Source organism: Camarhynchus parvulus, chromosome 1A (genome assembly GCF_901933205.1).
Source record: "Camarhynchus parvulus chromosome 1A, STF_HiC, whole genome shotgun sequence".
Taxonomy (NCBI): domain Eukaryota; kingdom Metazoa; phylum Chordata; class Aves; order Passeriformes; family Thraupidae; genus Camarhynchus; species Camarhynchus parvulus.
Genome location: NC_044586.1, coordinates 25,723,020 through 25,735,530, shown reverse-complemented (window position 1 = coordinate 25,735,530; position 12,511 = coordinate 25,723,020). Strand labels below are relative to the sequence as shown.

Here is a 12,511-nt window from a genome sequence, read left to right as displayed (position 1 = left end):
TTATGTCTTGCTCTCTTAAAAAGGTTAAAAGAGACGAGGAGCACAAGCTTGTGAAATCCAATGTTGTGAATGATGATGAGGTAGTTCGTGTTCCATTAGCTTTTGCAATGGTCAGAATGATGCAGTGTCTTCCCCAGGAAGTGATGGAAGCCAACCTACCAAGGTAAATCCCAATGGGGCTCTTTACACCCCAGTGGGGCTGTTCATTGTGACTGCAGGCACCTTTCTCAAGCTGTAGTTACGTACACGGCTAAAGTCAAGAGGGACATCCTAACAGACTCTTTTGGAAATTCCTGTTCCTAGTGACATGCACCTCTGCACCTCAGTATTTAACTTCTGTAAATCCTGACCCAAGAGCAGAGCTGTGAATCAAGGTGCAGAGGCAGGGCTGGTTGTGCTGGGGACAGTATAATGTACAGAAAGAAAGGATAATCAGTAGAATGTCCTGAAGGACAGTACACGTGTGTATGCCTATAAAACCTCTCCGTGAGACTGGCTGTGAGTACAGCTGTGATTGTGAAACAGTTCTGAAAAGCAGCCTCCTTGGCAGTGTAATTAGTTCTGCTCTACTTGGAGATGAACAAAGCTGTCTGTCTTTGTTTCCAGCATCCTGCTGAAAGTCTGCACATTCCTGAGAAACAGATTTCAGGAAATACGGGACATTGCCCGCAACACCCTCATTAAAATCATGGAAGTGTTGGGAGTGCACTACCTTCTGTATATCTTAAAGGAGATGCGGTCTGCGCTCATCCATGGCTACCAGGTAATGCTGAAATTCTTCCTCTTCTGCTTTCTGTAGGCTTTTTTTCTAATGTGTTGGGAGGAGAATCCAAAGGGAACTTGCTATTGGAATTGTTTTGCACTGGTAGAGTAGTTTGGTATAGTGCAAGTAAATACTGTTGCTACTGTCTACATCAGTCTTTGTTATGCCATGCCAAGTGCCAAATAAAGGTCTGTACCCTCAAAAAATTGACAGTCTAAGCCATTTTCCTAGTGAAGAGTTGAGGTATGTAGGGGAAGGATGAATTTTTGGTTCCAGTAAGATTAGAGGAAATCTTTCAATAAGGTCATGAGGGCTAAGCAGTATCTGAGGGGAGTTGCTGCAGAGACTGCACAGACAGTGTGTGGTGATGCTAGTTGAAGGCTTGCTTCCTAGATCCAGAGCCAAGGCTCTGACTATTAATTAATCTTTCTTCTTGCTGTGGTTTGGGTTAAGAATAATTTTTCATGTGAATTACCACAGTTGAGTAGCATGAGCTTGTAGCTGCTGTAAGAGTGAAAGCACCAATTAGAGCAGCCTAAATATATCAGTAAGAGCCCTGATGAGAGAGGAGATTCCAGCCCTCTTGCCAGTATGTGGTGGGATAGGGATCCTTTTTCTCTTGCTACTAAATGGATTCTCATCCTCCCAGTGTTTGTTTTTTTTTCCTATAATGAAAGCTCAAGTGCAGTGTGTGGCTTGTGATATCTGTGGTATGGGAGTGTCCCCATGCAGTATGATTAAAGAGGTCAATGCAGAGGTTTGGAATGATCTGTTCTCTTTTTCTCTAGCTCCATGTGCTGACTTTCACTGTGAACCTGTTACTGAAGGGCCTTACTACCAGGCTCAGTGCTGGTGATTTGGACCCCTGCTTAGATATCCTGATTGAGGTAAAAGCTATTCAAGACTGAAAGAAAAAGCATCATGAAGTGCTTGGGACATATTCTAGGGGGGGAAGGTTTTGTGTAGGTTGTCTCTGACTTGGTGGCAAACCAGGCTGTTTGTTGTGTGTGTACTGCCAAGGAAGGAGGCACCAGTAGACCCCCTTGTAGATGGGAATCAAGAGAAGTTAAGTGTCTCTGGGGCTGTATCCTGAGACCTGCCTCCTGAGAGGGGATGGATTCAAGATTAAGACACCTGCCTGTGTTTTCCTGTACTCTAAAATGGCTGAGGAAGTCAGCAGACATCTACTCAGTGCAGTCCACAGACCCAGGAATTCAGCTGGGCACACAGATGGGGTATACTGGGATGTATTGATCTGACTGCAGTCCCATTCCTTGTGTCACAACACCACAGAGGGGTGTGAGAACAGTGTTCTCATCTGGTGTACTTAAACAAGGATGTTCTGTGTTGACAAAGGAAAGACGTCATTTGTAGGATACCTGGAGAATTGTTTTTTCTGTGAGTGGGGAAAAATAGTGTTATTCTGTTGCTACTTGAGAAACCTGCTTTTCTTCTTTCATTCACTTCTCTTGCCTGTTTTCCAAAGATATTCAACCAAGAGTTGTTTGGGAATGTAGCTGAAGAGAAAGAAGTGAAGGGAATTGTCTCCAAGATCATGGAAGCGCGCTAAAAAACAAGAGCTACGATTCCTATGAAATTCTTGGGAAGTTCATAGGAAGGGGCCAGGTGACAAAACTTATTCTACCACTGAAGGAGGTAAGAAAAGTCAGCAAGAGTCTCTCTTACAAACTGTGAGCACTCTCAGTTCTGTAAGGTGATTCTAGAGCCTCTGGGTGGCTACTTTGAAACCACCTATGGGATCTTGCTTTGGCTTCCCGTTTTCCTTTGGGAAAGCAGTGAGACTTTACTGCTGATGTCCAGTGCAGGGAGTGGCATTCTGGGAAGCTTTTAACTGCTGCTAAAATGGAAACATCTCACTTTGAGTTCTCCATGCACTCTCTCTCTGCCCACCCATCTTTCCTCTGGAGCTTAGAAGTCCTGCAAGGCTGCTGTGTGGTTTAATCTCTTGTGCATGGAGGAAATGTCAACAAAATATATCCAGGGTCTATCCATGTGCAATAATTGCCTTTTCAAAGATGCAGATTTTTTAGCAGAGTGCAAGCTGACACAGGAATGGAACCCTGGTTTGCTCATTAGCTCTAGTGTCCTGGTGGCTATAGCTGAACTGGCTGGAGGCTGACAAGAGGAAGGGAGGGATGTTGATGCAGAGCTGTGGCAATGGCATGCTATTCACCTAAAGAGCTGGAGACTATGACAACATGATGAGAGAGAAATTGCTGTAGTTTTTCCCATGATTTCTGATTTCAGGTAACAGATAATTGCCATCAGGCTGTCCTCTTAAGTTCTCATGGTTTTACCTTTGCAGACTCTGGAGAGCACCACAAGCTTGAAGATAGTCCGGAAGGTGCATGAGGCACTGCGTCACATCATGGCAGGGCTCATCTTCAACTCAGACATGAATGCAGAATCCCTCCTCCTCCTCAGTCATGGTCTTATCAGTGAAAATTTGCCTCTGCTCACTGAGAAGGCCAAGTGAGTTCCTGGGTGTTGTTCAGATGGTCTGGTATTGTTTGCTTACAGAAATGGCAGTTCTCAAATCCAACTGATCAAATGCATGAGAGTTTAATTGCTTTCATTCCCTTTTTGTTTTCAATGTAACTGAATCATTTAGGCAGTTACACGGCAAAGAGAAAGCTTAGTAATGGCAGTTAGTATTTGTGGAACTCATGGGAGTCTTCTCTTGCAAGGTCTCTGGACCTTCAGCAAGGCTTTTTCACTGTCTGATGAGCTAATAACATGCGTTAGGATGTTGGGATGGAGGGACAAGGAACAGTGTTTAGAAGCAGGCTGCAAACATTTCCATGAGGCCAGGGACAAGGAAAAACATGGTCTTTCACTTTATTGCTTTGCTGCTAGGGCAGATGAGAAGAACCATCAGATTTTTCTCTCCATCTGGTGGTGTCACTGCTCAGAGCTGGGTCTGGGTATCCTGCATTTGCTGTTACACAGGCTGGCTTTCTCTAGGGTATGACAGCTGTTTGCAGACTTCTTGGAGCAGTGTTTGTAAGCCATCAGTAACTGAAGTAAAGATCAGTAAAGAAGAGCAGTGAGTAGTGGCAGGATGTGTATTTGCTTGAAGGAACTTCCAAAGTTGATCTGTCCACTAAGTCAGGGTGCTATACAAATGATTGTGTGTTTGTTATCTCTGGAATAGCGGCATTGTTCTCAAGTCTGAGTCCTGTCTGTCATGCTGCTTTCAAATTGGTTTTATTTCATTGTGGTCCATCTGTGACCTGGTTTTGCTTGCTGTGTGGGAAGCAGCTAAGCACAGTCCAGCTCTTTTTACTCCCAGCAGCAGGATTGTTGTGGAGAGGGTTCATATCTGAATATTTTCTTTTGCCATGCATACACTGCTTTTCAGGAAAAAAGCTACCCCTCCTCCAGACCCTCGACTGCAACCAGAGAGCTGCCTGCTGCTCCAGCCCACTCCCACAAGAGGAGGGCAGAAAGCTCGTGTCAGCAGCAGGACTAACACATATATCCTGGTTGATTCAGGACTTCGGGTAAGGTCTCCTCAGATAAAAAACTTTACATTCAAAATTTTGTTAAGAGTATGCAAAGGAAAGTACTCTGAATATATTGTTTTAATAGCACAGCCATTAGCCTTAACTTCACTTTGTATATTGTAACTCCAGTGGTGCTTTTAGATTTTTTTTTTAAGTGCTCAGCCTGTTGAAATATTTTGGTGGGATATGGCCTAAGTTCTACTATAACCTGAAATAGCTGTGGGACCTTACTTGACTCGTTTGTGTTCTGGCTGACTTTGAGATAAATGTCCTGATTTTTCTATGACAGCTACTGCACATGAGCCTGAAGAGATCCAAAGTAAATTCTTCTGAGGAACATGCTTTGGAAATGTTAGACCCTTTTGTTCAGCTGCTTATAGACTGCCTGAAATCTATGGATGTCAAGGTACAATTCTGAGCTGAAGTCTGTGTGTTCTGTCTGCTGTACTAAGAGTCTTGCCCACAAATGTCATCTTGAAGTTAACTTCCAAGAGGAGAGAAAGCCACCAGTTTTTCAAACCTGTTTTAATAGGTGTGCAGATTAAATTGTTTGAGGACATGTAATCCCAAGGGAGGCTTGTGGCTGATGAGGACTGAATGCTCTGCTCCATGTTACAGGCAGCAAGTTCTCCTAGAGAATGTTCATACGAGGAACTTACAGATGATCTGTGAGGATGTTCATGAGATCTTGTAGCTGCTGGGAGCAGTATTCTCACAACTGGGGTTTCTTCTGATCCAACTCCAAAGTCTTCATTCCTAGCACTTCAGGCAGCCACTTTTTGGGACAGCTTTTGGTCTGAGTGATCCTAGAGCCCAAGAGTGGAAGGCATACCCTGTCAGATACTTGGAGTGGAGCTTTCCATGTCTTGAAGGCAGCTCTGCTTCATATCTTTAGCTGATAAAATCAAAGTTACAGAATACTGGAGTCACAGATACTGCTTTCAAAACTGAGAAACCCTTGTGTTACCCGTGAATGGTTTGAGACAGGTTGGGTTTGTTAGCTAACTGCCTTTTACCACAGTTGTAGATAGCCTGACCATGTCTGTCAAACAGTGAGAAGAGTTCTCTCAGTGTCACTGTACCCACGTGCTGTCCTTTGGTTCTTTCTTCCAGGTTATAACTGGTGCTCTGCAGTCCTTGGTATGGATTTTAAAGTTTCCTTTGCCTTCTGTCGGTACGAATATGGAGTCACTAATCAAGCAGCTTTTCCTCTTGCTGAAAGAATTTGCCAAGACCGGAATAGCCAAAGGCCAGAATTTCCACCTGGTTGTGAGCTGTTTCAAAGTAAGTCAGGCCCAGCTCTGCTCATTTCTGCTTTAGGATTAACTTTCTAGAATGAGACTTTTCCAACTACAGATCCCTCCTGCAGCTATCCCTGGAGAGGTAATGTGGAGATCACAGGCTAGTGAGGAGTATGTGGCCTTGCTGATTCTTCCCAAATACAAACTTAAAGATCGTTGGTCCCTAAAAATGCACAGCTTGTATCTGAAGAAATGTCTTTATAGAAACATGTTTGCCTTCTTTGTTCATTGTAGTAGTATCTTGTTCCACCTGAGTAAATCCTGGTAGCTGAAGAGAGACATGGGAAGGGGGCAATTCATTTGTTTACCTTTGTCTCACAATTGCCATCTGAAAGCAAAATGTGATGAGAATGGTGTTGGCCACATGTTCTAGAGCAGCAGTTTGTCTTTTCAGGCTGAAGTTGTATAAATCAAGTCAGACTTTGGCGTGGACCTTTATTTTATAGCATTGCATGTGTACTGATAATGTGCAATTTGATTTTGTAGTGTGTAACGATACTTGTGAAGAATGCAAAGAGTCAGATAACAAGCAAACAGCTCCAAGTGTTGCTTGGCTTTGCTGAAGAAGACATTTATGATTCATCACGCCAAGCCACTGCCTTTGGCCTTCTCAAGGTATTTCTGTGCAGCAGTCATGGGTGTTCTGTGAACCACTGGAACAGCAGTGATTCTGCTTCCTGGTGAAAGAAAGGCTGTACATTCTCACATCTGGAACAGGCTGCAGATGCCGTTGAAGCTCTCTGTTATAAGAGAGGAAAAGTCAACAAAGTTTTACTGTTTGACTTGTAGCCACTGTTTAAAAGTGTTTGGGAGGCTGTTTTATACACAGTGCGTATGAAGATGTATTTGGATCTGAGTATGTTTATGCTAAAGAATCAACATCTCTGATCATTAGACCAGTATTCTGTGTTGCCCAAAAGAAACAGATATGGATGTGTAAGGTATAAGCCATCCTTTTTCTTTTTTCTTTGAGTTGCGCTTTCTGTGTGTGACAAAGTCAGTGTTAAAGTACCACCTGAGACCTGTGTTGTCTGGGTTGTAGACACTGTATAAGCAGAATGATGTGACTCCAGATGTGCTTTCACATTTTCAGGCTATTTTATCCAGGAAGCTGATTGTCCCTGAAATTGATGATGTGCTGCAGAAGGTTGCCCAGCTTGCCATCACGGGTCAGAGTGAGCCAGTGCGAGTCCAGTGCAGGCAGGTTGGTGGAGTGAAGAGTCTCTCACTTTATTTACAGCTGTCTAAAAGGCCAGAGGGCTTAGTGTGGCCATCCTGCTTCTCACAGACATGTGCCTTGGCCCTGCTGAACCCTGAACTCCATTTCCCCTTCTTTACTGGTCTTTATTCCCCTTGTTATCTGGCTTCATTTCTTGAGACTGGTGCATAGCAGAATCACAGACTCCTTGCCTACAGTGAGACTGTGGTGTGCCTTCATAGTAAAATTGTTTAGGTTTAAGGTCATAGAGTCTAACCATTAACCCAGCACTGCCCCATCTACCACTAAGTCATATCCCTGAGTGGCACATTTATAATTCTTTTAAATACCTGCAGCCTGTTTTAAATAGTCCACCACTTCCCAGGGCAGCCAGTTCCGGTGCTTGACCACCCTTTCAGTGCAGATTTTTTTCCTAATATCCAATCTATACTTCCCCTGGCATAACTTGAGGCCATTTCCTCTTGTCCTGTCACTTGTCATGTGGGAGATGAGACCAACCCCTACCTGGCTACAGCCTCCTTTCAGGCAGGTGTAGAGAGTGATGAGGTCTCCCCTGAGCCTCCTCTTCTCCAGGCCAAACAACCCCAGCTCCCTTGGCCACTCTTCATAAGACTTGTGCTCCATACCCTTCTCCAGCTTCATTGCTGCTCAGCACCTCAATGTCTTTCTTGCTGTGAGAAGCCAAAACTGAGCACAGTACTTGAGGTGCAACCTCACCAGTGCCAAGTACAGGAGAGCTGCTTAGCAACAATTACATGGTCCCTCCTCTGGAGGCTTTTAAGCCTATGTAACTAAGCTTTGCTCTTTTTTAAACCCCAGGATAAGTGAATTTGCCACAAATCCATAATTGCTTTCCTCTACTTCCTCGTTCTTTCCAAAGTAAAACCAACTGAAAGACAGAACTGGTTACTTTGTCTCAAGCATTGGGATATAGGTCCAGTAGGATCAGGAAATGTAGCTTTCATAGTTACAGGATGGATTTTGAAGGATGCAGGAACTCTTCACAGATGCCTGTGCAAATCACAGCAGTACATTAAAAACTGACCCTGTTCCAGGCACAGAGCTTGGCAGCAGTTGTTGACCCTTTGTATAATAGGAACAGGATGAAAGGGATGATTCTCATAAGCTTGCTGCTCCATCACTAAATTGTCTTCATAACCTTTTTACAAGCTTACCCGAGTGTTTATTTTAATTCCTCTCTGTATTGTTTTTCTTTCCAGATTTATTTAAAATACATTCTGGATTACCCTCTTGGTGACAAACTGAAACCCAATTTGGATTTCATGCTCGCACAGCTGGAGTGAGTTTATATTCCTGACTTGTAGTCACTGTTCTGTGAGAATAGAACTTTGTTTTTAAATATGATTCTAGTATGCCAAAAAGCTCTTTTTAATGAGCAGAAGGCATGGATGAAGTCTTCATTTTCCTGCTTGTAAAACACTTCCCTTTTCCCAAGTCTGGCTGTTTGATAAGCAAATGCTTTTTTCTAATCCCTGTTTCACTTCGTTCTTTATTTGTTTGTAAGCAAAAGTTCTATGGTTTGCTTAGTGGTTTACCACCTCCACTGGCTGTGAATCATCATAAAGTTGCCCTAGGACACAGTTGAAATGGAAAATCCAGGAGGAGTAAGGGAAGGTGCATTTTTAGGGGACTGCTGTCCCATGGCAGTGTCTCAAGTGCAGTTGCAGGCACAGTTAAAATAACTGTACCGATTCCATAGGAGTGTTGTGCCTTCAGCCTCCTCCTGAGCTCTGCCCCTCCCTTGCTCAAGGTGACAGCAGTTTACCAGGCTGCCCAGCACAGTGTGGCTGTGCTGACTCAAGTAGGCTGGAACCCTTCCTGGGCTGTTTGTGTCCCTGTGCTCATTCTCTGACACACAGAGCTCTTGTCCACAGTATCAGGCCAGGTCTGGTAGCTGTTGTAGAAGGATCCCTATCAGTGTGTGTTTCTGGAATTGGTTGTTGTAAATTGTTGGCAACTTCATAGGAGGATTAACTCATTCCTAACAGTTAATCCTGTATTTCTTCACAGGTATGAGTATGAAACTGGGAGGGAATCTGCACTGGAGATGATTGCGTACCTCCTCGACACGTTTCCACGGGTAACGAGCGCCCCCTGGTGTTCCAAGAATCAGGCAGTTACTGTGGTTTGCAGTAACAGCATTTTCCAAGCAGTTTATTTTGGAAGCACTTGCTAGTTCCTATTATCTCTTATCATGAGCAGAACATTCACTTAGCTCCAAAGAACCTGGCTTTGCTCCAAAAGAGGAATGACATGCTGGAAAGTCTGCAGTACTTCTTTGCCTAATGTGCTCTGTTTGCAAGTAAAATAAAGCTGTGTCAGCTGGAGTTTGGATAAACTCAGTCGTGATTTATGGCAGGAAGAAACACAACCAGTTTAGGAAACAGGGTAGAAATGGAAAGTGAGAGTTTTCTCACTGTAAGGGTTTTTGAATATTCATGAGAGATTGTTGACAGAACTGGTGTGTTCTGTTTGGTTGGCCTGACAGGAGAGGAAGGGCTTCTCAGTGGGGTGGATTAAAATGAAAGCTAAAAAATAACTGTGCATCTATACAGGATCACATAGGCAAAATCCTGAGCTGCCTTGAAGCTCTGCAGCTGGAGCTTAACTGTGCATTCAGGACACTGGGAGAAGTGCAATCAAACAAGAATTTGGAAGGAAGAGAAATTCTGCACAGTAAGCTGTGCTTCAGCACTGCCTGATGATTTAATATTTCAGATTGGTTCCTGGGAACCCTTTAAGGTGGCAAAGAGCTGCAGTCTCTGAGAGAAGGACATTTGGGTGTTGCTGCAATGCTGAGGACTTAAGCCTGTTTCAGTGAGAATTGGGCATGAAAATGCCCTTTAAGGTTTCACACTCACTTTGCTGACCCAGGGATATGGTAACAAGTCAGAGTCAAAGCAGGGCTGGGGCTGCTGTACATTCCCTGTATGCTCCAACAACAGGGTCATCCCATTTTAGCAGTTTAGCTGCCTTGACATGTAGCCTACTCAGGGCTAACACTGCTCCTGAATATAGTGCAGCAAATACTCCTCTTTTTCTCGTTAAATGCTGAAAGCTCCTTGGGTATTTGTGGTTGATAATGGTTGTTTCTTTCTAGGATCTCCTGCACAAATACTGTGGGCTGTTTTTTCTCTCTCTTTGTATGATGATGATAAATGATGACTCAGCCAAATGCAAAAAGATGGCGGCTTTGACATGTAAATCTCTTCTCCGTAAGATCAGCAATGAAAAACAAGATCTGATGTTTTCACTGGTCACTGAGTGGTTTCACAGCAAAAAGGTACTCTTTGGTTTTTTCACTGACCAAGTCTGAACTCTGTTGGAGGGCTGAGTAAGATTAAGGCAAGTGAGAGATTGCTAGTACTAGAGCTGGTGGGTTGGTGGATTAGTTGTTCCTGACTTCGAGAGCAAGAAATGGTACAGCTTCATAAAGCTGCACAAATAAAGGGACCTGCTGATGCTTTAGGTCAACCTACAGGCTCTTCCCAGCTGCATTTTGTGGCTTTCTAACAGCTCCACTTCTGGCTCAGGTATTTCACAGTGTAGTCTTTGCTCAGGTAAGAGGTTTGAGCAAATTCCTTAAAGCTCTTCTGATCCCAGCATTTTGTGCTGACTTTATCTGAGACATGCTTCGTTCTGTTGCTGGCAACTGGAAGGCAGCAAACCTGTTCTTCAAGATCTGCTGTTTGGATCTGAATGCTTGGGTGATAAGCTGTCCTGTAGCTGAACCCAGGTTCTGTCCCTCTACACTAGTAGAGTTAGCATTCTTCAACACTTCGTGGTTTCCATCCTAGTATGTTCAGTTTTGGTTTGTAACTGTAAGCTGTCTATTGCATTGTGAAGAGTTGCAAAGTAACTCGCAGATTTCTGCAGTTGGGATTTCAGCAGCTCTAGCATTCAGTTTTAGGGTGCATTCCCAGGGATAACTTGTGCTGCCAGGTGCTTTTATACCTCGCTGGCAGCATCTCCTTTTTCAGTATACTCTGAAAACCAGCTTCTCTTAAGGTGCTATTGCTACAGGCAGAAAGTAAGGGTTGCTACCAGCTCCTGCACTTGGGAGCTGCAGGAATTGAGTATGAGAGTTAAATTTTTGTTATTTTTTGTGTGTCAGAGCTCACACAGGAGGTTGGCTGCCCAGGCATGCGGTTTGTTTGTTGAAGTGGACGGAGTAATGTTTGAACGGCGCCTTGCCGCAGTCCTCACTTTGATTGAAAAAGAAATCAACCCAAGTAGATTTGAAAATGTAAGTAACTTTTTGCCATGCATGAAGCTCGAGTGAAGAGAATTAAGAAAATGGAAAAAGGGAAGAAGTATAGGAGAGATTTAATGGTTGAACTTAACTGTTCAAGACTGAGGAAAGACACAAAACACATACATCTGTTCTGAAGAGGACCTCACTGACCTAGAACCTTATTTTTTTTGCCTGTAAGCCCAAATTTGATGTCATATGTCAGAGCACAAGGGGAAAAGAAACTTTGCAAAGCCACCTGGCCTGAGCCTGCAACCATACAGTGTAACCAGCAGATATATTCCTTGCAATGTGGGAAATGTGTCTGCTAGCTGCAGAGATTTGTGTTAGCATTGCATGTCAGGAGTGCATGGCATGTGACTGCTTTGTCCAGTGTTATCTACAGCTTTAACTTTCAAAGTACTTCATGTACTTTAGGACCATGGTTTTGTTGTATGGAAAATCTTTTTAGTGCACTTGATTAACTCAGAATAACAAGGCTGCCTCAGATTTTCCTTGGCATGTGATAATCCCAAAGGGATCCCAGTCACTGTGCCTGGGGAGTGGCCATGCTGTCCTTGCACAAGAGAGAAGAGACTCTCAGGATCTGTAAATTGGCAAGAGATGAAAATAAAATACCTGCAGTGAGGAGAAATTTGGTGTAATCACACCCTGTGCTGTGACATGTACTGACAACTGACATCAAGCCAGCTGGTGGTTGCAGGCAGGGTGAGGCCCACAGGCAGCACACACAGTGTTGTCATAACAACTCGGGGCTTCCCAGGTGATACAGGCAAATCTGCACTCAGCTGGGCTCTGATGATGAGAATCAAATCTGCACAAGTACATGCACAGACAATGTGTGTAATCACTTGCATTTAGAAGCCCAGCAGTTTGTTACTGTCATATCTGTATAAAAACAAGAAGAATGATTCTAATACAGTCTCCTGCAGAGATTGTCTCCAGAGGAAATGCTTCAGTGGAGGTGCTGCTGTTCTGTTTACATTGGGAATTCAGTACAAGTCAGTCTTCTGGTTATTTTGAATGATTGATCTGAAATTTATCTAGTGAGGACTAATCAGGACTGTCCTCAGGTTCTCATAAGTATCTTTCTTGACTTGCTGATTTTATTAGATAACTGAAGAAGAAGAGGAGAAGGCTGCAGATAGGCTGCTATTCAGCTTTCTTGTGCTGGTAAAAAAGCTAATCACGGAGTGCAACTTGATTCAGTTAACCAAGCACAGTGATGTTGTGAGCAGGATCTGGGGTAAGTATCATTCAGGAGTTAGTACAGCTTTGCTCCAAGAAAGATTCTTTGTGTGCCTTGTGGTTTTTCACACGCTAATAGAAATGACTGAACTTTATTATAGAAGGTTTCCATTCTGCAAAATGCTAACACACAGCAGTTATTGGGCAATGAAAGAGAAGTTGCTAATGGAAAAGGTTACA

The 12,511-nt window shown here is 43.6% G+C and overlaps 1 protein-coding gene across 1 annotated transcript in view; it reads left to right on the top strand.

Moving 5' to 3' along the window:
* Window positions 1-12,511, top strand: part of UTP20 (UTP20 small subunit processome component) — a 63,200-nt gene that overhangs the window by 46,190 nt on the left and 4,499 nt on the right. Inside the window, 16 exon segments of the mRNA XM_030959448.1 lie at window positions 24-163; window positions 607-763; window positions 1,552-1,650; window positions 2,250-2,330; window positions 2,333-2,419; window positions 3,090-3,256; window positions 4,146-4,287; window positions 4,580-4,696; window positions 5,404-5,574; window positions 6,078-6,206; window positions 6,685-6,795; window positions 8,031-8,110; window positions 8,842-8,911; window positions 9,932-10,114; window positions 10,946-11,077; window positions 12,197-12,329. Coding sequence (XP_030815308.1) covers window positions 24-163; window positions 607-763; window positions 1,552-1,650; window positions 2,250-2,330; window positions 2,333-2,419; window positions 3,090-3,256; window positions 4,146-4,287; window positions 4,580-4,696; window positions 5,404-5,574; window positions 6,078-6,206; window positions 6,685-6,795; window positions 8,031-8,110; window positions 8,842-8,911; window positions 9,932-10,114; window positions 10,946-11,077; window positions 12,197-12,329 — 1,999 coding nt within the window.